Source organism: Chionomys nivalis, chromosome 26 (genome assembly GCF_950005125.1).
Source record: "Chionomys nivalis chromosome 26, mChiNiv1.1, whole genome shotgun sequence".
In the NCBI taxonomy this organism is placed as follows: Eukaryota; Metazoa; Chordata; class Mammalia; order Rodentia; family Cricetidae; genus Chionomys; species Chionomys nivalis.
In genome coordinates this window covers 854,618-880,426 of record NC_080111.1, presented here as the reverse complement: position 1 = coordinate 880,426, position 25,809 = coordinate 854,618, and the positions used below count along the sequence as shown (strand labels likewise).

General features: G+C 46.3%; 1 protein-coding gene across 4 annotated transcripts in view; it reads right to left on the bottom strand.

Annotated features, from left to right (window-relative positions):
* The window catches only part of Als2 (alsin Rho guanine nucleotide exchange factor ALS2), a 57,315-nt gene that overhangs the window by 9,675 nt on the left and 21,831 nt on the right, over positions 1 to 25,809 (bottom strand). For 2 of the 4 annotated variants that reach the window (XM_057758869.1, XM_057758870.1), the window contains exons 7-25: positions 25,507 to 25,603; positions 23,230 to 23,307; positions 21,810 to 21,992; positions 19,870 to 20,041; positions 18,024 to 18,204; positions 16,120 to 16,185; positions 11,996 to 12,158; positions 10,692 to 10,823; positions 10,234 to 10,362; positions 9,302 to 9,372; positions 8,985 to 9,051; positions 8,237 to 8,439; positions 8,057 to 8,122; positions 6,547 to 6,645; positions 5,913 to 6,077; positions 4,304 to 4,415; positions 3,973 to 4,050; positions 3,148 to 3,281; positions 1,476 to 1,643 (exon numbers count right to left, since the gene is read on the bottom strand). In XM_057758869.1, the coding sequence (XP_057614852.1) occupies positions 1,476 to 1,643; positions 3,148 to 3,281; positions 3,973 to 4,050; positions 4,304 to 4,415; positions 5,913 to 6,077; positions 6,547 to 6,645; positions 8,057 to 8,122; positions 8,237 to 8,439; positions 8,985 to 9,051; positions 9,302 to 9,372; positions 10,234 to 10,362; positions 10,692 to 10,823; positions 11,996 to 12,158; positions 16,120 to 16,185; positions 18,024 to 18,204; positions 19,870 to 20,041; positions 21,810 to 21,992; positions 23,230 to 23,307; positions 25,507 to 25,603 (2,364 nt within the window). Of the gene's footprint in view, positions 1 to 1,475; positions 1,644 to 3,147; positions 3,282 to 3,972; positions 4,051 to 4,303; positions 4,416 to 5,912; positions 6,078 to 6,546; positions 6,646 to 8,056; positions 8,123 to 8,236; positions 8,440 to 8,984; positions 9,052 to 9,301; positions 9,373 to 10,233; positions 10,363 to 10,691; positions 10,824 to 11,995; positions 12,159 to 16,119; positions 16,186 to 18,023; positions 18,205 to 19,869; positions 20,042 to 21,809; positions 21,993 to 23,229; positions 23,308 to 25,506; positions 25,604 to 25,809 lie in introns of those variants that run through there. The other 2 variants (XM_057758871.1, XR_009056403.1) reach the window with 2 other exon arrangements.

Below are 25,809 nucleotides of genomic sequence, written 5' to 3'. Positions count from 1 at the left end.
TTGAATTCTCTTTAATTGCGGATATTGGAAAGCAACTAACAGATGCAAATGAAAAGTAGCACAAAACTAACTGTTGGAAGATCAAATGTGTGCGGTTATGAACAAAGATCAGAGCAAGCACTGCTCGATATTTCACAGCAAAGGAACAACGCTGCTTCTGGAACTAGAGATTCCGTTTAAATGCTCAGCAGTGCTTGTGGACATTGGGAAAGGAGAAGAGAGGCAGATGGAGAAACCAAGAAGAGGAAGGGGAAAGGGGCAAGATGAACGAAAAGTTCATCTGCGATTTTCTTTCAGTGTTTGGGAAATGCTGGCAGCCCCTGTGGTGCCCTGCATATGAGCCACTCTCTTCTCTAGCCCTGCGTATGAGCCCCACTTTTCTCTAGCCCTGCATGTGATCCACTCTCTTCTCTAGCCCTGCGTGCGATCCACACTCTTCTCTAGCCCCGCTTCAAGATCTTTCTCTTTCACTATGAAAGTGATGCCTCTGAATGTGACTACCTCGGACTTCTCTTCCCAAGAATTTGCTCAATTTCTTAAATTTACAGGTTCATGTCTTTACAAACTACAAGCCTTTCTCAGTCATTAATGCTTCAAAAATTTTTCCGCCCGTATCATTATCATTTCTTCTTTTGTAGAATTCTGGGTTTTTGTTTGTTGGTTGTTTTTAACGTCAGTCCTCTGGGGGAGCACAAGAGTCGTCTCTTAGTTCTTCTCTTCTAGAATTCTAAGTAGTACACTGAAACCACCAGTTCTCCAGGCTCTGGTCACCCCCACCCCAGCCAGGTTTCACCTGTGTTGCTAGGAGCAGCTGGTTCCTGCTGACCTACTCCCAAGTTCACTGTCTCTTCCATCAGCGCCTCAGTTCTGCTCCTGAGCCCATGCTGAGTTCTTTGGGTTACTGTACATTTCAAATCTAAAACTTGAATGTGGTCCTTATTCACCCACTCATCCATTTTCAGGTCACCCCACCCATCCACCCACCCAGAGAGGGTTTTTTCTGTGTAGCCCTGGCTGTCCTGGAACTCACTCTGTGGACCAGGCTGGTCTCAAACTCAGAGATCTGCCTGCCTCTGCCTCCTGAGTACTGGGATTAAACGCAAGCACCACCTCTGCCCTGCAAATCTGGTTCTTCTTTATGTCTTTTGCCCTAAGCTGGCAGGCCATACCACACCTTTCCCCAGAGAGCCTTCTATGATTTAGCCGTGACTGATAATGAATTCAGTTCCAAGTTCAAAATATAAAACACGCTTCCCTTCCTTCCAAATGGCATTCTCCTGCTAGGGACAGAGCAGACCAAGCTACCCACAATGCGCTCTGAGTGGCAGTGCTGCCCCCCTCCCACGGACTTTCAAACCATATTAGACATTACATTTGCAGCTGGATACACAAACCCAACTGCTGCCTGGTTTCAAGTTTCTGACTTAACACGCTCTGCCAGGGGCTCTGCCACGGGCTGCCAGACGTCTGCTCACCTGTCCCTGTGCTGCCGGCGACTGGTGGTCAGGGCCACGGCAATGTTGTCCCACGCCTTCCACACCTCCCCTTGGCCTGGGCTCTCACAGCCCAGCTGGTGCCAGCACTCGTCGAACACGGCTCTCCACTTTTCATCCGCAGCCACCGCCAGGTTTCCCAGCTTCCTGCTAAGGAAGCCACACCAGCCTTTGCTTCACCAGAGTTTGTGAAAAGTCATCCCCAAGGATAAAAATTATACACAATTCAAAACGCTTTGTGAGCCAAACTGCCAATACACCAGAGGGAGTTCTATCTTAAAAACGCTGGAGGAAGATTTAGAAGGGATTTACTTTAATAAGTGTTTGTTTACCAGATACTAATATACTTGGATTGTTACACACAACAGTATTGATCTGATGTCCACACTTCTATAGAACTGACTTTGGGAAATAGACTCTTGATAAAACAATGGTTTTCTATACTTCAAACATTTTACAAGAATTATGAAATGTATTACATACGGGTTTCTAAAAATACAAATAAAACAACAACAACAAAGTCAACATGGACAGAAAATGCAGTGAGTTCTCATTGGAACAGAGAATCTGAAATGAAAGCAAAATGTGCGAACATGGTCCAAGAACGGGATCCTGTGAGAATCCTGAGTGCTGGCGAGGACACTCCAGGGATAAGACCTCTTGTGACCTCAGTTTCTTCCAAACATGACACTTCCCGGGTGTTTTAGTGCTCCCCCCAGGTGCAGCACACAGGAGTGAGTGCACGCCACACGGTTCGGGTTATTGCTGTTTGTTTACAAGACTCTGCAGTCTTCCCACGTGCAGCTAGCTGGTCTGCCATGTGCAGCTCGTCCTTGTGACCATACACTTTAGTCATGAAACCGTTCTGAACCCTCGGAATATAAACCAGTGTTTGTCAGCCTTCCTAAGATGGTGACCCTTTAAAACAATTCCTCATGTTGTGGTGACCCCAATCATAAAATTGTTTCTACTGCTACTTTATGACTGTAATTTTGCTACTGTTATGAGCTATAATATGAATGTTTTTGGAGACAGAGGCTTTGATAAAGGGGTCGGGACGTGGGTTGAGAACCCCTGGTATAAACTGTCTGATATCTGAATAAAGTTGACTATTGCATGAGACTTTAGCTCGCCCCATTATCATTTATCCATTTCTCCCAGGTCCCCTGCCTTGACAGCAGTAAACACCAACAACTGTGTGCAGTGCACAGCTGTCGGCCTGGTCCTCAGGAGTCTGAGGCAGGGGGACTGAGTCCAGGGCCAGCCAGGGATACACAGTAAGGGGGCGCAAAAAACAAAGAACCCAAAGCTTAAGATGCAATCAATAGGGAAAAGACAACCCAAAACTCGAGAGAAAAATTATACTTAGATTCTGCCTTTTCCTCACTGATGCAGGCTTTACTGGAGAGTGTGTGTGTGTGTGTGTGTGTGTGTGTGTGCGCGTTTCCATACCTGCACCTCTGAACCACCTTTGCCTTCAGTCAGGACTACAGATGTAGCTATCTATACTGGAGGCAGTTGGCAATTTATAGAAGCTACAGCTTATTTAAAAAGGACAATTGTAAAACTTGAGCTTGCTTTAAAATATTAACCTACTTTGATGAAAACAAGACAACTCAGAACACCCAGGAATTACCCCAGGGTGAGTACTCACAAGGCTTTGGGCTTGTCTTTATCACTCTCGTACAGGCTAGGTTTGAAGTAGGTTCCGGTGATCTTTATCCCAGACCCCCATTCTCCATTGAAATAACCTTCAATGTAGTCTCCATTTGGCATGGTCAGTGTGCCCTGGGTGAAGTGAAAGAGAAGTGGGGTTAGAAAAGTGTAAAAACTACAAAATTAAGAGTAAAAATACTAAATACTTAACACTTTCCTTTTTAATTTGTCCTTTGCCAGTCTGATAAACAAAAGATGCGTGCATGCACATGCCCAGGGAGAATGTATGAAAACAACTCAGGGGTAAAAGGAAAAATATCCACAGGAAAACGGGATTCTTCTTAGTGGGGTGAAACGCACTGAATTCCACTCACAGGCTGCTGCTGAAGCCGTGGTCAAAGCCATGGCTGCTGATGTCTGTCTCAGAAAACTCTAAAGCGCCTAAGTCCCTAGTCTGAAAATCTTATCTCAGAAAACTAGGATGGGGAACAAATTAACCTTAACACGAGAGGGATCAGAACAGGTGTTGGCGCAACATGAAATCAAGCATTGAGGGGAAAATATGTATGCACTACATCCAAGTGAAGTCGAGCACCATGGTGCACTCCCCAACACGGGAGACGGAGGAGGAGGAAGACCAGCAGCTAAGTTTATCCTTGACTCCTTAGGGAGTTTACAGCCAAGGAGTTCCGACATTTAATGGGAAAAGGTGCTGAGGCAATTAGATATTAATGCACAAGAAGAAGTTTAGTCTCTTTAAAAAATTTAAAGTCAAGAAGAAGAAGTGAGAGCCTGTGAAGAAAGAACCAGGTTGCTTCCTGACCTTTCCACTGAGGGTCCAGTCGTCGGAAAATTCTCCTTCGTAGATGGTGTCATCTTCTGAAAGCAAAACTCCATTTCCCTGAGTGGAGAAGCACAAGTCACAACACAATCGGAGAAGTCACGCCCCCAAAGCCTCTGGTCAGATACTCCAGATCAGGAAGCAGAAGCAGGCAGTTAAGTTATACAGTGACCCAGACTGGCCCGGGTTACAGAGTGAGGCCTCACCTCCAAGCAGCCAAAACAAAAGAAAACAGTAATGGAAAGACTTTAAACATCAGGGACGTGGGAGATTCTAAAAGTCAACGCGAACCACGCAGGCACAGCCCACTCACCGCCATCTTATTCAGGTGGAAGTTGCCTTCGTAATACAACCCAAACTGGGTAACTACCACCCCGTTTCCTTGGCACACATCATCCTGCCACATCCCCATGTACTTCTCTCCCCTGTACAGAAATAAGGAAGAAGGATGGCAATGGAATGAGAGCAGGACAGAGTGGAGAGAGCTATTCTTACAGAGCTATTCTTACAGAGCTATCTTACAGAGCTATTCTTACAGGGGCCGAGCTACGCCCTGGTCGAGCTGCCGCAGCTAGCCAGTGTAGTTCACGCCACCTCTTCAGACAAGACAGTGTGATGCAAAAGACATCTCAGTCAGAGCAGTATTCGCACAGCGATCTGACACTGTGTTCTACCCAACAGACTGAGTACGCTCTATATACTTCCTTGATAGCATTAAAATATCTCATTAAATCAGGTATGGTGGAGTGTACCTTAAAGCCCAAAACTCAGGAGGCGGAGGCAGGCAGATCTCTGAGAGATAAAGACTAGCCAGAGCCACACCGTGTGACCCGGTCTCAAAATAAAAGATGCAATTAAGAAAGAATAGCACACATTCAAACTATAATAGAATCAAGCTTTAAATAATTTGTCATAAAAGGTTTAACTTTCACCCACTTAAACTCAGAAGATTCTTACTGGTGTATTTAAAAAAAATGGCAGGAAGGAGTCTTGGCATACAACAGGGCTTACGTGGGAGGTTTATTGGAGGGAGAGAAGGGGCAGAAAAGGGGACAGAAAAGGGGGCAGAGACCAGTCGGCTGAAGACAGAGGCGGGAGGTGGGCAAGGCTCGCCTTTCGAAAGGGAACATAGTGAATGAGCACAGGAGGTGCTCTCAGTGGCTGCAGCTGTCAGGACCCTAAGGGCAGGCCAGTACAGATCTCTACAAAAAAGCTAAAATGTGACTGGGTGGTGGTGGTGCACACCTTTAATCCCAGCATTCGGGAGGCAGGATCTCTGTGAGCTCAAGGTCGGCCTGGTCTACAGACTAAGTTCCAGGATAGCCAGGGCTACACAGAGAAACCCTCTTGAAAAAGAGGGAAAAAAAGATTCCTGACAACTGTTTCCTTATGGTAAGCTCTTTTTCTTTTCATTGGCATGTTGGGTGGAGTGACCTCAGTCTCACTACGTAGCCCACTCAGGTCTCAAACTCTCGCTCTTCCTGCCTCAGCCTCCCTCAGCTGGGACTACAAACATGCAGCACTAAGGGCCAACACCTCAAGCTGAAACATCCTCTCAATGTTGTCAAATTAAGAGGCTTCAGTCAACTGCTTTTTGGTCTTCTGGCTAAGATCAGATGTAAGATGCTCAGTTCTTCATAAAAGCATCACGATTTGAGGGGTTGGAGAGACGGCTCAGCAATTAATTAATGCTCTTACAGATGACCCAAGTTCGGCTCCCAGTGACCACACCATCAGCTCACAGAACCACTGGTAACCCCACCCCCAGGGTATCCAACACCCTCTTCTGTCCTCCCTTGGCAATAGATGGATACACACAGGTGCATGCGCGTGCGTGCGCACACACACACACACACCAGCACACACACAATTAAAAACAAACACCATCTTCTCACTGTACACACGGAGGCGGAGCACTGTACCTGGTGATGTCATCAAAGACGCCATATCCTGCCTTCTTATCCATCACCCACTGGCCAATGAACATGCTAGGAGAAGAAGAAGTCAGTTTTCCACTGCGGAGGAGACCATGGCCGTGACGCATGTTATCCTGAAAGCAGCCTTCAAACACTTCACCGGAGGCGTAGCTGCGGGCGGAAGGGGCGAAGAGATAAACACGTGCATTACAAACTGCAGGAAATACAAGGCTACGCTTTTCTGGGTGGCTATAATTATTCGTTTATATAAGCATAAAAAACAATCCAAAACCCTCAGTTTGAAGGACTAAGCCTCAAACATTAAAGGTAATGTAATTAATATTCTGCATTAACATGAAAAATTATGTGCTTAGTCCCTTATGGGAAATGAAATAATGAACTAGGAAGAATGCAAAAAAAATTCTGTTCAAATTAGAACCAAGCAAAAAGTAAAGTTAGACTTCAGATGAGTCTTGTATAGAAAGTCATGGTTTATTCAGTAGGTAAATGGAGATACAAGCCACATTTAATAATACTATCATCACGCCGTGGACGAGGGCATGCTTAAAGGAAGCCTCTGCACAGAGCTTTGGTGAAAGGGGAACACCAGATCCACAACCTTTCCCATGCACACCGGTACCTGTAGACCCCTTGGCCACACATTTTCCCTTCTTTCCAGTGGCCCACATAATGGTCTTCTTTGTTCAGGGCCTTGTTTGGGATTCTGTATTCACCATATCTGCCAAGGAGAAGGAAAAGCCTAAGAAGATGCAGAAGTGACGTGCTCACCTTTGGCATGTGATTACAAACAAGCATCTTAGCAAGGAGGACGAGAAGATAGGACAGGGGTGAGTGGGTCTTGGCTGAAGTCGTATCTACCAGCTAAGCCATCTGCAAAGGCTGGGGAGTGGAACCCAGGCCTGCTCCCTGGCCACCGTGAGATGCCAGACTCTAACGCTAACGGAAAGCAGGGCATCTGAGTCCTCTCCCGAGCCACCGTGAGACGCCTGACTCTAACGCTAACGGAGAGCAGGGCACCTGTGTCCTCTCCAGAGCCACCGTGAGACGCCTGATTCTAATGCTAACGGAAAGCAGGGCACCTGTGTCCTCTCCAGAGCCACCGTGAGACGCCTGATTCTAACGCTAACGGAAAGCAGGGCACCTGTGTCCTCTCCCGAGCCACCGTGAGACGCCTGACTCTAATGCTAACGGAGAGCGGGCATCTGAGTCCTCTCCCGTCTCTGTCACTGCTTTGCAGCCTGTCTCCCTGGGGACGTCATGGCACACACAGCTCATGCATCTGTCTAGTGAGCAGGGTAAGACAGAGGGTCCAAATCCTCCTTTCATCCTAGATACCTACTGAAGGGTTTGAAACCACACACCGTGACACTGTCACGCGTGTATGCTAACTTCTCCACTTTAAGTTTCTTTTTACAATAAGACAAATTTCTTAACAGGACACAAAGTATTTAACTGAGTTCAGACCCTCAGTAGTCACAGAGCGGGAGGAGAGGACTGCCCAAGTAAGTTGTCCTCTGGGCACACATGCGACACAGCACACGCGTGCCCACACGCATGCACAGTGGATGGACTACGGAATGTGATGAAAAAGAAAACAGGACAAATTATCTAAGAGTGAGGTCAGCAGAGCGTCATTTCCATGGCACCCTTCAAAGATTTCCCTTTTAAAGACAGGGTTTCTCTGTAGCTTTGGAGCCTGTCCTGGAACTAGCTCTTGTCGACCAGCCTGGCCTCAAGCTCACAGAGATTCACCTGCCTCTGCCTCCCAAGCCACCCCCACCTCCCCTCGGCTAATCTGAAACTATTTCAAAGCTGGTGTGAGGCAGCAGCTCAGCGGTAAGGGCGCTTGTCCAGCAATCCCTAGGTCCTACAGTCCATCCTCAACACAGCAAGAGGGGAGAAAGCTATTTCTGCAAAAGTACTGGAAATAACATTTCTCTATGTCCTCTGTCCCGGTGACACTGCTGGGTCAGCTGACTCACATAAATTCTGCCCTAGCTCATCTTCTGCAGGGACCCAAAGCACCCTAACGCCTACACAGCAGAAATCCACCGCTTGCTGGAAAAGCCAACTGCCAACAGCTTGAGACCAGATTCAAATTCATCTGCTACTTTACACAATTTCCTTACCCATCTTCCAGGCCATTCCTGAACATGCCAGAATACACCTTCCCATCCGGCCACTTCAGAACACCCCTGGACGGCATAAACAAAAGGAACAACCGTCAAGTCATGGTTCAGATAAACAAGGCTGTCTCCACAATGTGACTGCACCCCCCTTCCCCAGGAAAAGGACGGTGAGCTCTTCACCTGCCGTGAGGCTTCCCCGAAAGCCAGCGCCCGTCGTAAGTGGCATCCTTCAGGCGAGGATCCTTGTAGAAAGTGTACTTGGCACTTCTTGAGATGGGTGGTTCCTGCCTCTGAACACTGCTGCCGCCTCCATAGGGTGGGAAATCGGATGTCCCCCTCAAAGCCTGATCCACGGCTTGGCTGATAGCCCGAAGCCACTTGGTCTAGAGGCACAGAGTCCACGTCAGGAAGTACAGGGCAATAATCCGTCAGGTACTGCACTAAGTTTTCCTGCTGCGCCTTTTCTATCACCCATCACCTTTCCCACTGAGTTATGGGAGCCAGCTCTTAGAATTTATTGCTACTGGTTTAAAATTAAGTCACACTTTATAAAGCAAGAAGGGCTTCTCTGAGAGTTTCAGGCCAGCCTGGACTATTCAATGAGTTCCAGGTCAACCTGCACCACACAGTAAGATGCTACCTAAAAACAAAACAAAACAAAAAACAAATAAAATGAATTATAAAGATCAGCCAGGCACCATGGCTCACTCCCATAGTCCCAGTACTTGAAAGGTTAAGGCAGAAAGAATTCCGTGACTTCTAAGCGAGACAGGGCTACACAGCAAGTCGCTGTTTCAGGAAAACAGAACAAAAGGACAAAAATCTAGTTTTGATTTAACGGTTATTAACGAAGCAGCAACAACAACGTGTGTTTCTTGTTTATGAACATAAAAGGCCAAGTTGAAAGGAAACGCCATGCAGAACTAACCTTTTCCTGGGGTGTTGAGGAGATGAGCGTGAACTGTTCTTCAGGTGTGGTTATCTTCAAGCCATTCCTAAAATATCCCCAAGGACAAACACCAGCAGCTAGAGCAACCTGCCACCCGACAGCAGAACCCTCCCCACCCTCCCCATGAGCGCAGCTGCTCCTGCTCTAGACTGAGACCGCACAGGGAGGAGATCCAGAAGGGCAGAGCTGTGTCACCATAGCGGGGCTCACCGTGACCTTCACCTTCCTATGTCCCCGCGCTTTTCCCTGACCATCCCACTTCAGGAAAGAAGAGGAGTAGAAGGAGGCACACATACACGCTACCAGCTTCTTCAGAAAGTGGCTCTGCCCACAGTGTGGCCAAAGGGAACACGTGATGCGTGGAGAACTGGAAAGGAGAACACAGGACACATCTGTGAGGAGCCCACGGCAACCTCGGGTCTCTGCTAGGTCCCTTCCTGTCACCAGGTCAGGTGGGCCCCATGACACAAGCCCCCTGAGAGGGCTAAGAGCAGGTGGTGGGACCATCCCTGCTGCAAACACCATTCCACAGCCACCTAAGGTGGGCTTCCCATCCCTGCTCTAAGGATCCTGCACATGGCTGACACTCATTCTCAAACTAGAAAATAAAATCTTGGCTATGGTGTAGCTTAATGAGAGAGGAACTGTTTCATATTTAAGAGGTCCTGGATTTAGCCCCTAGCAATGGAGAGACAGAGACAGACAGGTAGACAGACAGAGACAGAGAGACTGAGACTCTCAAATGTAGCCAATACCCAATTATTCAATAATTACAAAGAAATCACAATGCTTAACCTAAATTGACAGTACATAGACAGCCACGTACTACATAACAATGTATCTATGAGTTCCACGTACTACATAACAATGTATCTATGAGTTCCACGTACTACATAACAATCTATCTATGAGTCAATTGAGATAATGACAGTCCCAAAAAACAACAGAGCTGAAAAATTTCTTCTGCCCAGTGATCTCAGAGCTAACACTAACGCTTGTTACTACTATGTTACAGCTGCTAGCAATGTTCCCTACAATAACACGTTGTGTGGTCAGAGCCCGGCAGCATGGCCTGTACCATACAGTCAGGGTGTACCACAGGCTATTCCTTCCGGATTCTCTGAGCCCACCGGCATTCAGGGAACGGTGAAATTGCCCAACACCACATCTCTTGCAACACAGCCAGTCACGGCATGGCTCACAACTGCCTGCTAGGGATCCAGCCTACCTGAGCGTGGACCAGGGCATCGTTGAAGAGGATGAACCAGTTCACGGAGAACCTGCCCGCGTGCTGCAGTGACAGCGCCCGGTTACTGCTCTCACACAGAAGTCGGCGCTCCGGCTTCCGCAGGGAGTCCTGTGAGGAACCACGTGGTCCGTGAACCGTCAACATCACGCAGATGCACGCGCAAAGGAGGGTAAACTAGGCTCAAGGTGTATTTGGGGCGACCTTCTGGTCAGAGCTTATCACAGCATTAAACCCTTCCTAAAATTAGAACCCAGAGGAGCCTGAAACAGCAGCAAGGAAACCTAAGGCAGCAGAGTCTGCAGGACCCCAGGAACCAAGGGATGCATGGGGACTCAAACACTCACTGCTCTGGTTCTCAGAAGGCCACGCCACCGTTAAAGGAACGGAGGAGCAGAGAGAGGCTGGCTGGTGGGACCAGCGATAGCGGACAGGCTTACCGTCATCTTCCCGGGAAAGGTCTTCCAGAAGCCCAGCGTGTACTCTGCTTCCTTCCTCTTCCTGCCGAGATGGAGAGCAAGAGATTCATAACAAGAACTGGAATCCTGCAGCATCTGATATTCTGGAGATGCCTGGAGACCAATAAACAAGGGGGACGAGCACAAAACATTATCCACACACTGCAGCCTCTGCGCGGGTCAGGTGTGTTATAGCAGAAGCCAGGAGGAAAATTCAGCCTGGGGACACCCGTGGCCCATTGAAGGGCGCCAGGGAGAGGGGGCCGATGTCAGAGTACTCCACTACCATGCACGTGGGATGGGGTAGACACTGGTAGTCAGGAGAAGAGAGCTGCTGCGGGATAAAGCTCCTGTATACTGCAAAAATCTGTCATTCACATTAATTTAATAAAACACTGATCGACCAGTAGCCAGGAAGTATAGGTGGGGCAACCAGACTAGGAAAATTCTGGGAAGAGGAAAGGCAGAGAAACAGCACCAGCCAGACGCAGAGGAAGTGAGATGAGAACACCTTACTGAGAAAAGGTACCAAGTCACGTGGCTAAACACAGATAAGAATTATGGGCTAATTTGAGTTGTAAGAGCTAGTTAATAAGCCTGAGCTAAGAGGCTAAACAGTTTATAATTACTCTAAGTCTCTGTGTTTCTTTGGGTAGGACAGACAGGTCCGTCCACAGGGAGCTGTTCTCAGCTGTGCCTCCACTCACTCATCTATAACGATCACAGCTGTTCTCCAGGGTTGATGGTGGTTAAACAGAAACACAGAGCAAGCTCACAACAGTGACTGAAAAACCAGGCAGGTGCAGTTCTTTAATCCCAGTGCTCAGAAGGCAGAGGCAGACAGATTTCTGAGTTCAAGGCCAGCCTGGTCTACAAAACAAGTTCCAGGACAGCCAGTACTACACAGTGAAACGCTGCCTTGACAGCCATGCCCCCCACACACCAAAAAAAAGAAACAAAGAACAGGGACAAAAATATGAAATACACTACATCAGTGTATGTGACTGAGACCTTCCTGAAGGAGTGAGCAGTCACAGCAGACACTCTAGTCTGGACGACTTCACGAGGTGAATAGGTCTGAATAAGGTCCGGACTGGAAATGGAACCCACAGCTTGCTCTGCCCTGCTTATCCTTCCTCCTCCACTTTCTCACAGAGGGAAATCTTAATTAGACATGCATAGGTGTTAATTTAGTGGGGCCCAGCGTCTTACGGTGACTTCATGCAAACAACCTACGCTGATACTGGGCTTCCCCAGTATTCAAGGGGGCACGCGGGAAAACCTACCACTTCAAAGCAGGTGGCGAGCTTCAGCAAAACCTTGGCGTAATTATGAAGTCGCCTGACTGGCAAGAAAAACAGTGTGTTCAGTATTTCCATCAACTGGGTGTTCTCATCATTCACTTCCGACAAATCTTGTAAGAGTTCTTGGTTTTTATTTAGGAAATCACTGGAAGAGAGGGAAACGAGATCTTATTGATCATTTGGGATAAACAATATGAACGGTATTACATAGAAAGTCTCACTGCAGTAACTGTTCAGAACGCACAGCCTTGGTGTTATGGAAATGAATGCAGGCACAATAAAGTGACCCAGGTGTAAGTAACAGAATTATAATTTTTAACCTCTAAAATAGGACTTTAAAGTGCAGGATACAGCAACGGTAGCAACAGCAACTCTAAATAGAAATGGTTGCTAACAGACTTTCCTCGTGTTCTAGGAAATGAATGCAGCACGCCACGGTTTCGGGGATAAATGATAAATTGGCACCATTCCGTTACTTTCACAGCCCAGAGTCCCAAGAGCTGAGCTGTGCCGAACAGGGACACAGTGGGAAAACAGGGCTCCTTGCTCCGAGCACTGGTGTGGAACTAACAATACATCTAAGTTCTACCTTCCCTCTCGACTGCCAGCACACACTGACCACTGAACTAGACTTAGAGGAACAGGACAAGCCAGGCGTGGTGGTGCACACCTGTAATCCCAGTACTAGGGAGACAGAGGCAAGAGGGTCAGGAGTTCTCCTTGAAGCCAGCCTTGTGCTATAAAAATAATAATGAAAAATCAATGAACTGTCTAAATTTATGAATCTGAAAGATTCATGGGTGACCACTAATGAAACAGCAGAATTAATGAAATAAAGAACAGGAGTCTCCACCCTTCCCTAAGGACTTACAAGAAGTTAATGGTTAATAGGAAAGGGAGAGGCATTTTCTTCAGTGGTGTAGTCACTAGTATGACGGTCCTAGTATATAATTCCTAATCCATGATCCTGTAAGCAACCCTAACAAAAACATTGGGATATTAAAGAAAACAGACATGAAAGAGGAAGGGTACAAGGTGGAAAAGAAAAGAATCAGAGGGACTGGGAAGAAGGCAAGAGAAGGTCATATGATCAAAATACCTTCTACACAGGTATGTAAATGTTGTAATTAAGCTACTATTATGTATAATTAATATATGCTAGTATAACATTTTAAAATGAGAAACAGTACCCAATCTTTGAAAATATTAAAAGGGAGCAAACTGCTGACAAGACCGTCATAATTTTTAAAATAAACAAAGTAGACTCCAGTCAGGGGAGCAGATAGCCGACGGAATCAGCCTCAACTCATAAACACTGGTGAAGCTCCTGAGGACAAGTGACTGCCGCTGGGGCAGGGTGGCCGAGTTTTTACCCAGAGGAAGGCACTTACAGTCATCCCTCTGAACTCGGTGATCACTGGGGAAGAGTCTAAGAGCTGGAAGAAGAGGGGAAGTATAATAACATTTTCCTCTTAGATTGAAACATTCCATTCTGCAGGGAAAAACGCCTTAAACAGGAACGTAAACAACTCCGAAGAGCCCTAGGAAGTTCCTGAAACCGACCAGATTCACTAGGTCCCTTCTTCCCAAGAATAAGCAAGTCACACTGCAAAGAGGACTCTGGAGACCAGACCAGCTCTGCCTGGAATAGTTTTAGACTGGAAGGGTCACTCTCCAGCCTGCTGAGCTGCCTGCAGGCTGTGCAGCGAGCTGCAGGTTCCCGGCTCTGTGAGCTGTCACCCATGCTGGGGTGGGCTACGGTGATGCAGCTGCCTTTGAATCATTTCTGCTCCTGTAACTCCTCACCCATATTTCTATGAGTAACCCCAGTAAAACTTGTTGGTTCACCAAAACAAAAGATAAAAAGGCTTAAATAAGTGACCGCAGGGAACAATAGTGGGGAGAAATGAGATGAGACACCTGAAGACAAAACTAGAAATGCTACCGAAATGGGAACAGATAAAACGAACAATTTTCCAAATAAATGACTAAAGTCGTAAGAGACAGACCCAGACTGACTTACTCATTACAGAACCAAACCAGCAGTTCAAAAACTCCCCAGAGGAAACACTCCCATTGACGGGCACAGGTTTGATTTTGCTTTTTGGCTGATGGATTCCACCCAGCCTTCAAGACACAGACTCCTCCTGGCTCATACAGACTATTCCAGAAAACAGCAAAGGAGAGGAGGCACCTCAACTCACGTTAGAACTCCTAGTGCAATCCTTTGCTGAACACTGGCCAAGGTTAACAAAGAAGGACCAGACTGACAACAGAAGTAAGACCAAGATGTCAGCACTCCTGTTAGCATAGAAAATAAAAACACACCTGACTAAACCTGTTAAGTATGGGTGGTGAATGAATATCTGAAGTATTTTCTACTAAAATATAGAACTTTTAGTTTGCCTGTGTTATTAGAGCAGTGCGTTGTATCAGAGGTTGTGATCTTATTCGTCCAGGAGCGAGATGTAGTCCGTGCAAGGGACCCTTTTCTGCCATCACAGCAGGCATCATCTGCTCTTTTCCAAAGGGAGAAAACATTCCCATTCTTTCAGCTGAAAATAAAGTAGGCGTCCTGCTGTGAAAAGAGCTGGCCACAGTGTCAGGTCTAACAAAAGCCAGCACTGAAGGACCAGATCTTGCATCTTAGACTTTAGTGCTCCTTCAGAACCCTACTACACCTGGTGACAGCCAGGGGCTAACGATACCCTGTCCTCAGAGTTAACTACACCTGGTGACAGCCAGGGGCTAAGGATACCCTGTCCTCAGAGTTAACTACACCTGGTGACAGCCAGGGGCTAACAGTACCCTGTCCTCAGAGTTAACTACACCTGGTGACAGCCAGGGGCTAACGATACCCTGTCCTCAGAGTTAACTACACCTGGTGACAGCCAGGGGCTAACAGTACCCTGTCCTCAGAGTTAACTACACCTGGTGACAGTCAGGGGCTAACGATACCCTGTCCTCAGAGTTAACTACACCTGGTGACAGCCAGGGGCTAACAGTACCCTGTCCTCAGAGTTAATGTTACTGGTTACAGTCAATGTTACTGGTTACCCGACAGTAAGACCCTACTGCTGAAAACATTACATATTTACGTCATGGAATATGGAGAAGTCGAGCTGTTGCTCAATTGGAAGGTGCAATACACAGCACCAGAGGAAGAGACTAAACCATCAGTTTCTGTCAGCTATGAACTCTGCCAGCTACAATAGTGATGGGCCTGCAAGAAATGCCCTGGTGCGGTAATGGCACAATGGCACAGGGTAACCAGACACTTAAGGCCCACCACAGGAGACAGAGCCCGTATCTGGTGCCGTCCTGAGACTAGATGGGTCCCAGGCCCTGGGAGAAACCTATTCTGCTGAGTAAACACGGCAGTAAGACAGACAGCTCCTGCTGACACTGCTGTCCCCACTGACTGGTACAGCTAGCCCTCATCAGAGAAGCTTCCTCTTGCAACAGACAGTAACACAGAGACCCACGAGTGGACCGTGTGCAGAGCGAGAGATTTCGGCGCACTCAACCCTAAATGGGATGCCTTTATGACTCCCTCCCCTCAAAGCTTAGGGACCTATGCAGAAGAGGAGACAGGAAGATTTTTAAGAGCCACGATGTTTCTAAGGAGACATCATCTTCCAGACATTAACAGGGCTGATAAACACATCGGCTCATAGAGACTGTGACCACATGCACACAACCTGGGCAGATTCCAACTAGACAAAAATCCCAACCCTGAGAAGGAGAGGCGGAACCTAGTCCCAGCCCTAGCCATGAAGCTATATGCAACTGATGGCTGTTGGGAGAGGGAAAGTCCACTTTAGTCAACGGCGCGACACTGGATACATCAACTACACACCCCATGGCAGGCCCCCTGAAGCAGTTGAACACAAAGCTGACTTCATGTTTCTTCATTTTTTTTTCTTTTTAAAGAGAAAAAGACAGAAAACTGGGTGAGTTTTGGGGAGAAGGATCTCAGAGGAGCTTGGGGAGGACAAAGAATACAATAAAAATATTTTGTATGAGATTCTCAAAAAATAAACAGAAACCCCAAACGTGTGCTCTACAGCGGTTAGAAGGGTGAGTGGAAGGTGCGGACCGCTTACATGGCAGGCTTCGCGAGGAGCTGGAATCCTCCCATCACCAGGAAGTTTGAGACCGATGTGCAGTACCTGGCGGAAAAGAAGACACACCGGCATGAGTGACGGAAATTAGCTCTGTGCAGTTTCAAATGCCTATCTAGACACTTTCTGAAATCTCACCCTCGAATTTCAGAACTTTTGGGACATCAACGTAACGGATTCTTACCACCGGAGAAGAACGGGCAGGCGGATGCCGCAGGGGATGGTAGGAGCAGGGCAGTAGGAACGCTAACAGAAACAAGATTCACAAGCCTGGTGCCCAGCAGGTCTGCCTGGCAGGTGGCACTTACTAACCCAACAGGCTGCAGAAAACACGGTTCAAACTGTCGCGTTTTTAATGCAAGGTTAATCTTCGTTTAAAGTTCTCCAATTAAGTCTTCAGAAACGAAAACTGAAGCCAGGTGGTGGCAAACCCAGGAGGCAGAGGCAGGCAGATCTCTATGAGTTCAAGGCCAACCTGGTCTCCAAAGCAAGTTCCAGGACAGCCAGAACTGTTACAGAGAAATCCTGTCTCAACCTCCACCCACCAGAAGTAAATCAGTTTTATCCTACCTACAGAGATAACTACTGTGCTTTAATTGGTAGCTCAGCAGAAACTTCATTTTAAAGCAAAAGGTCACGAGTAATCAAGTGGGGAGGGGAGATGGAGGTATGGTGGGGTAAATAAAAACAAGACAAAAGGCCGGGCGGTGGTGGCGCACGCCTTTAATCCCAGCACTTGGGAGGCAGAGGCAGGCGGATCTCTGTGAGTTCGAGACCAGCCTGGTCTACAAGAGCTAGTTCCAGGACAGGCTCCAAAACCACAGAGAAACCCTGTCTCGAAAAACCAAAAAAAAAAAACCAAAAAAAAAAACAAGACAAAAAGGGGGAATTGTACTAATAAAAGCTGAAACCTTTATACAAATAACAAAGTCTAATTTTTAAAATAAATCTGTGTGTCAAGTTCTATCATTATTTTTCATGTCTGGTGAGTTAGAAGAGTAAAGTCAAGATAATTCTTCCTAGACAACAGCTTCCAATATACTTAATTTGCCCGGGGCTGAAGTCACTTAGGTACTACGTCTGAAAGGGAAATAAATTCTAGGTGATTGCAGGCTATTTCTGCTGGTGGGAAGGGGGGCAACCTTAAATATCCTTTTGATTAGCAATGCCTGCAGCTCTTGATAATAAACACACATTAGTCCTTGGGTTATTTATAACCCAGGGAAAACACAGGCCCGACAGGAACTCCCTGACAACAGGTGTTCCTCACTGGCCCCATTCTGTAACTCTGTGCAGTGCCTGGCACTTGGTGGCACAGAGTCAATTTCTGGCAGATAGATGGAGAACAAATAAGCTACGTATAAAAACAACACAACCTTGGAATCAACAGCGTTACCTGGTATACATTAAAATAACACTCAAATTATTGCCTTGAATCATGGTATCAAAATACAAATCAAGAAAAAGTGAGAAATAGTTTAAGATTACAAATATACTTGGTCTGTTTCACTTATAAAACATTCTTGGTGTTATTCAGAAAACACCGTTGCGTTAAAAGTAACTAAGTGTCCCATCACACAGCAGTAAAAAGCAGGCTCACACTTCACCTGTTCTTTAAATACACTTCTTCATTTCCTCAAACTTTGGTCTAATTTACTTAAATAAACAAAAATAACCAGATTTACAATGGGACATTGTATGTAAATAAAATGCGCTATCAATCTCTGTTGGGCACAGAAGGAAACTGAACTTCAGCACTGCGGAACTCTGGTCGGCTAAGAGCAAATGAAATGCCTTTCAGGTCTATCTCCAAGTGCACTTTCCCTGTGCACTCTCCTCTGAGGTGCGGCTCCCCTGCAGATCCCTCTGCTGAGACTGATACTTGCTCTGTGTAACTGTCCAAGAAAAGACTCGAGTGCTTCATGATGACCAGGCTCCTGGCTTCCTTCACGCCCTGCAGGAAGCTGCTAAGCGAGGCTCCGTGCTGCCCAATGAGGTAACACAGCTTGCTGAACCGACTTGCGACTTCCTGCAACAGCTGGACAGTGGTCACAGTGCCCAAATTTTCTGCATCAAAATGATAACAACATGAACACCAAACGCTTTCTTATGATGGCCCCCTTTGTGAAAATACTCTCTCTGCTGAAAGACTAATCTGTGGAACCCCAGTCAATACCACAAATGTCACAGAAACCTACAGACTGTGGGGTCCCTGGTTCCGTAGATTTGGTATTGCTATCTCCGAATGGGTGTTTCTTTGAAGGTTTCCTAGGTGATTTTTTAGTATCTCGCCCAAACTGCAGACCTGCTGAAGCCAACACTTGTGAAATTTTGAAAACACTCCCTTCTCTTGCCTAAGTTCTGAGCCCATCCTCTGGAGGAGACGTTACACAGCTGGGGCTCCACACACTGTATTCACAGACACAGTTAAATTGGTCAGGAGTGGTGGTGCACGCCTGTAACACCAGTACTTGGGGACGGAATGAGGAACAGGAGTGAGTCATCTTTAGCTACACAGAGAGTTGAAGACTAACCAGGACTACATGAGACCTTAACTCAAAACTAAAAAAGCAAACAAACTCCAAATAAATAAAAGTGAATTGCTAAGTCAGCTGTTTAAAGTAGGTATCTTTCCATTAGGAACAAGAAGCTCACCACACAAGCCAACGTTCCCTTAATAGGGTAAAAGTCACGTGCTAGACTGCCAGCCTAACTTCTGAGTCCTAATTGTGGCCAGGCGAGACAAAGAAAGAAAATTCCATCTCAAGTCAGAAGTCAGGGAACGGCTGTTCGGCTGTTCGGCTGTTGGTTTTGAGACAGGGTCTTACCACATACTGCAGTCATTTTTAATAGCTCCCAACCCTCACTTTGCATTCCTTGCTGATGTCCTAGAGACCCCAGATACCATGGATACATGGATACAGGTGTCCCAGTGGAAGCCATGGGAACTATCTCATCTGTCTTACCGCCTCACTTCCAACTCCTTTCTGTGACTGAATAAACATTTGGTTAAGTCCTGCTAATGTGGAGTGAGACCCTTCACACTCTGGTATTGCTTTTAAGAGATTGTAAATACAAATGAATATATGAATGAAAAAATTGAAGTTTATGCCCTGGCAATGCTGAAGCATGCGTGGGCAGCCCGTATATGGTGGTTCTGTTAAACTTGTCCATATTGGGTTTCATGGTCTAAGCAGATGAGGATGACTGACCAGGTCTCTTCCTCCAAATGAACACACACACACACTCACACGAGATATAATTCTAAGAACTATAAGGAGAAAATAATCCCATGGAAGGTATACAGTATCACACACACACACACACACACACACACACTCACACAAGATACAATTCTAAGAACTATAAGGGGAAAATAATCCCATGGAAGTTATACAGTATCACACACACACACACACACACACACACGAGATACAGTTCTAAGAACTATAAGGGAAATAATCCCATGGAAGTTATACAGTATCACACACATACACACACACACATATACACATACACACGAGATACAATTCTAAGAACTATAAGGAAAATAATCCCATGGAAGTTATACAGTATCACACACATACACACACACAAGATACAATTCTAAGAACTATAAGGGAAAATAATCCCACGGAGTTATATAGTATCTTAAGGATGAGATGCAGAAGTCTTGCTAAAACAAGAGCCCTAATGATCTAGGGGTGGGGGTGGTGCAAGGTGACAACTTACCTAAACTGAGAAGAGGCCTAAGTATCTGAGATTTGATGTCACTTAGTTTTGAGTAAAACCGTCTTTCCGTAGTAGCCAATTCATGGAGACTGGCGATATATCCCATGATGTTCTTGTCCACCAGGGCGAGATAACTATCTTTTCCTGCTGTTACTCTGCTTATATATCCAAGCTGAAAAGGGAGAAAATAAAAATATCACTGATAAAATGTAATTTATGAGCAATGACCAGGTACGTTGCACGGGCTCATAGCAGCAGACGGGGGCTAAGGTTAAGATACCCAGGAGTTGGGAAGCAGGTTATTAAGCTCCAACATCTGAACAGTGAAGATTTCCAAACGCTGCATATAGAACTCCTTTGTTTTGGAGTTGGTTTATACACACACCATTGTTAAATGTGAATAACTGTATATATTTACTTGTATTTATTTCAAGATACCTCAGGTGTATTAAAGAGTCAACTGATAAGAACTACACATCTCAAGACTCACTCTGCATAAAATAAGATTAATGAGAACAAAGAGGAGCCCTGTGCTATCCCAAGGGTCTGTGTTATTGTCTCTTAAAAGTGCCAACATAAGGGGATTTTCTTTAAGAAAACACAGAGTCAATAAGATGTTTAATGCCTATAATTCCAGCACTCAGAGGCTAAAATAGGAGGTGTGCTGGGAGTTCAAGGCCATCTTGGCTACACAGTGAGTTCCAGGTTAGTGTATCCAAAATAAATAAATAAATAAATAAATTGGCCAATGCTGCCTCTGGCAATTTAAGGTCACATTCAGAGCCTACTAACCAGACAGCCAAAGACTATGTGGTCCAAAACCACAGTTTTCAATGAGAACAGAAAATCTAGGATGTACCAGCACTGAGGGTTACGTTCCTGGTTGACAGGTCTCTCTGAGGATGTGCATTGTTTTAACAGGAAAAGCAGAAACAAGTGAATGTTCTCAGTGTATAAAGACGAGGCAGGAGGTGGAAAAGCAGACAATGATTTAGGTCTTCAAAAGAGGAAGAAGTGGCTAAGCTGACAGGAGCGGGGACTCAGGCAGGCAGTTCTGCCTATGACTTGTTGGGGCCCTCTCAGTGAGCACAGCTCAGGACCCTCAAGTTAGCAGCGTCCAAGAAGAGTTAGAAATGCATCTGCCATAATTCACCCGAAGGCTCCAGGAAACTTCACTGTGGATGGCGCTTTTCAATACTCCTGCATTGCAAAACAAAAATGAAATAAAAACAGCTCGGGGCTCAGCTCAGTGGGAGAGTTCTTGCCCAGTGCAGAGAGAACCCTGAGTTCTAGCCCCAGCATCACGAAACAGAAGCACACAGAAGCAAAGGCGTAGCCTTCCTCCAGGAGAGCTTGGCTCAGCAACTGCTTCCAGAGCCTGCCCTATGCAGGAGTGTGATCACACAATCCCAGTTACTCAGGAGAAGGAGGCAGGAGGCCTGTGCAGCAAGCCCCAGGCCACCCTGAGCTTCACATCAATCAAGATCTGGCCTCAAAAAGATAATGAAACCAGCACGTGTTCTGTGCAGACACAACAATGGATGAGGAAGTCAGAAAGCCCCACACTCAGAAGACAGACAGCAGATAAGATCACAGCATCTCCTGTGCTGACGGGTGTGTTAGGGAGAACAGAGTAGAGAGATAAGAAGGGGAGGAAAAGAAGGGGTATACAGTTTTTTTTTTTTGGTTTTTTGAGACAGGGTTTCTCTGTGGCTTTGGAGCCTGTCCTGGAACTAGCTCTTGTAGACCAGGCTGGTCTCGAACTCACAGAGATTCACCTGCCTCTGCCTCCCAAGTGCTGGGATTAAAGGTGCCACCATCGCCCGGCGGGGTTTGCAGTTTTAAGTGAAGCGGTCAGAGGACTTAAAGTCAGGCAGACTTGTAGTTCAAAGGCTCCTGCAGCTACACAATGTGGGCTTTAGGGTCCAACTCCTATTCACCTTGTTACAGGACAGAAGGACTGGAGTCTTGGTACCACCGGAATTCTCTGGAAGGGTGTCACCTTCTGCAGGGTCCTGTCGGCCACTGTAATACAGCCCAGGCTGGAAGTCTTTGGTGTCCACCAGAAACAAGGAGTAATCCTGGCCTGCGGCCACACTCCAGACTCCGTTTTCACTGCTAACCTGAAATGACAGAAAGACAGCGTCTTTCCGTCTGTCCAAAGCAACCGAGGAGAATCCAGTTGCAGGGAACAGATTACTTAAGCGGGCACGGGCAGTCAGCCATACCTTAGAGAGTGAACCAAACCCAGCAAGGTACCCAGTTACTACAGAACGGAGCAGAAGGAGGGAAAAAAAATAACCAAAAAACTGATGTTGAGCTTTTAAACCTGAATTGGATTTTTATAAAAATCTGAAAAAGTAGAATAAGGAAAGAAAAAAGTATAGTTCCTAATAGTTTTTAATGTTATTTTTTTTTTTTGGTTTTTCGAGACAGGGTTTCTCTGTGGCTTTGGAGCTTGTCCTGGAACTAGCTCTTGTAGACCAGGCTGGTCTCGAACTCACAGAGATCCTCCTACCTCTGCCTCCCAAGTGCTGGGATTAAAGGCGTGCGCCACCACCGCCCGGCTTAATGTTATTTTTGTAGGTGTCTATAGGCAGCTTATTTTACAGGGAGGAGGCTCTAGAGCCCTGCTCTGAAAGTCACACCTCGAGTGCACCTGTCCATCCACATTCAGCTGTGTGCCAAAGATCTACATGAAAAGAAAACATCTAATAAGGCTAAATTTCAATGTTTCCAACTGAGCCCTCGGGTGCTGAAATCCCATCTCCCGCTGGTCACTCACTATCTCTGCTGTGACTTCACTGTGCCAGCTCCCAGGATGCTGGAACAGGCAGGACCCCTGAAAAGCCACCCATGTGGACCTAGTGTTATATAAATGAAAATCAATTTATAAGTCAGACACAGGGTCATCTGAACCTGTAGTTTTGCTGCAGAAAAAGTGTTAACAAAAGGTTTACTGTGATGTAAGCTATAGAACATAACATCAGAAAATTATGACTTTTCAAAACCAAATTTAAGAGAGAAGCCAGAGTAGACATTGTTTGATGGTAACATAGCCCAGAACACACTAAAGGCATAAAAGTTTGTATAAAAGAACCTTTTCTTTTTCTTTTCTTTTTCTTTTTTTTGCTAAAAGAAGGCAGAAGTACTATAATATTCAACAAACGGACAAGGTTGTGAAGTAAAAACATTTTTGAAAAATTTCACTTAGCTGGAAAAGGAGTGGATTCATATTATGAAATCGTATTTTAATCAATGTTTTAGAAAAATTATTTTTATAAACTAAATTTGTCTACAAAACAATTTCCATAGACACACAAAGTGCTATAGCACAGAATTCTGGAATACACAAAGTACCTTTGCAAGCCGAGGGACTGTGGTTGGAAAGTCAGAATGCCCGAGCTGACCAAAGGTGTTACTGCCCCACGAGTAGACCTATCAGAGACAACAGGAGCGCAGGTAAGACGTATGCACTTGACCACGACTAGGTCAGCTCTATGGACTATATCTATATGTCACGGAGATCATTCACTCAGGAGAACAAGGTGCGAGACGCCCCTAGTCTGAGCTACAAAGTGAGAGCCTGTCTCCTCCCATTTCAGAGGAAGGAGGAGGAGGGGGAAGAAGGAAGAAAACAGAAGCGGAGGAGGAATAAACAGAAATGAAACCTGGCATGGTGGCACAAGCTTATCATCAGAACACAGTCAGGAGGCTGAGGCAGGAGGGTCTCTGGTCTGAGGCCAGTCCACCTGCACAGGGTCTGCCAACACCCTGTCCGACTAGGGAGGAAGGCACGTTCCTCCCACAGACCCTTTTCTTCAGTGGTGCAGGCTCTCTAAGGTGCATGTGTCTAACCGGACCTACGTGTAGGTGTGTGCAAGAAGGAGGGATGTTGGCTGGGAAGAGGGAGGGGATGAGCGGGGAGTTGGAGCAATGTGGTCCCTACAGTGAAAATGTCCTAAGACCCATTGTTAAGTGGAATATCTGCCAATATAACAGAAAACAAAATCTATACATCAAGGAAATCATCGCTGCTTCTTTACTCCAGGACATTCTGACTCAGCATCCCAAGTACTGACATGTCGGGCACCGGATCATCACTTCCAGCTAAGTCGACATTTTTGTGATTGTTCACCTGTAAGTCAGCACCCAAGAGGCTGAAGCCACAAGACTGACATGTCAGGTACCACATCATCATGTCCAGCTAAGTCCACGCTTTTGTGATCGTTCACCTGTAAGTCAGCACCCAAGAGGCTAAAGCCACAGCTGCTGAGTCAGAAGCCAACCTGAGCTGCAGGTGAAACTCATTCCAAAAACAAAAAATACAGCATGATTTTAATAGCGACATAAAACTCCACTGTGGGTACGCCTCCACTAATTAACTACTGGATTATTAATGAGTTAACAATTTTCCATGATATTGAAACCCTTCGACAGGGCCAGCAAGATGACTCGAATCAGGAAGAGCGTTTGACAGGGCGAGCCTAGTAGCAGGATTCCCATCCCCAGAACCAAGTCAAGGAGGAAGGAGAGAACCGACCCAGGAAGCTGTTCTCCAATTTCCACATGTGCTGTAGCATGGGCAAAGCCCCACATCATACAGACATGCACATCACATACAAACACCTGCACATACATCATACAGACATCCTCATCTCATACAAACACCCACACATACGTCATATACAGACATCCTCACATCAAACACACACACATACATTACACAGACATCCACATCATATACAAACACCTACACATACACCGTACACATACGCACAATAATAACACATTTTCTAAATCCTTGCCTATAGAGATTTATAGATATATGTGCATCTATGTCCTTAGGAAATTCCTGAGTCAGTGAAAACGCACATCGTCCGTCAAGGTCCCGCCTAGATTTCTGCCACTGCTCTTTTCTCCTGAGTCCCAAATAGCACATGAAAATAAATGCAGTGTCACTTATCAGGAGAAAATAGTTTTAAATTTGTTTGCTAAATTGTCCTTTGTCATGGGCCATTCTATTTTGAAATTCTTCATTTGTTTGTTTTATTGTCTGGATGGGGGCAGGTGCAACTCCAAAGACAACTTGCAGAAGTCAGTCTCTCTGCCACCTTACGGGAGGGATCCAGGGAAACCCAGGATTCAGGCCTGAGGACCAGCACTCTGACTGGCTTCTCTCCCTCCTCCTGCCCTACCCCTCTAAGTCTACCATGCAGCAAAGGACGGCCTGGGGTGACAAGCTTGTGCCACTAGCTTGGTTCATGTCTGGGGATGGAGCCAGACACCACGTGCGCGTGTGGGTGAGTGCTAAGCTACAACCTCAGCCTGGCTGGCTCCTTTGAGACAGGCTGGGTACCTTCTCTTGCTCTCCTCTTCACCGTCATGTAAAACCCCAAACCTCAAAGGAGACAGGCAGTGCTGCCTGATAGTACAGTTGCTCAGAGACAGCAGAGCACCTGACCTGGAAGTACAGTTGCTCAGAGACAGCAGAGCACCTGACTTGACAGTACAGTCACCCAGAGACAGAGGAACACCTGACCTGACAGTACAGTCACCCAGAGACAGCGGAACACCTGACCGGGAGAGCCTCCCTCCCGTCAGCACAGGAGCTGCTGCACTCCAGTCTGCCCTTACCTGAGACTTCGCAGTAAGTGCAAGGGAGTGGGAGCCACCTGCCTCCAGGTGGATCACTTCTTTACCGTCCAGACACTTGACACACAGCGGCTGAAGCCTTGAAGGAAACAAACACAGGTGCACACACAGAGTCAACACACCTTCAGCAGCATAACTTTCCCAAAGTATACAGTCAGGACTGTTACATAAAAATGTCAAAAATAATGAGAATATGTATAAGCTACTTCTAAACATTATACCTAATCTTCATTAGTTTTACTTGTGGCACTGTCTGTCATCATTAACCAACCCTTGTAATTCAGA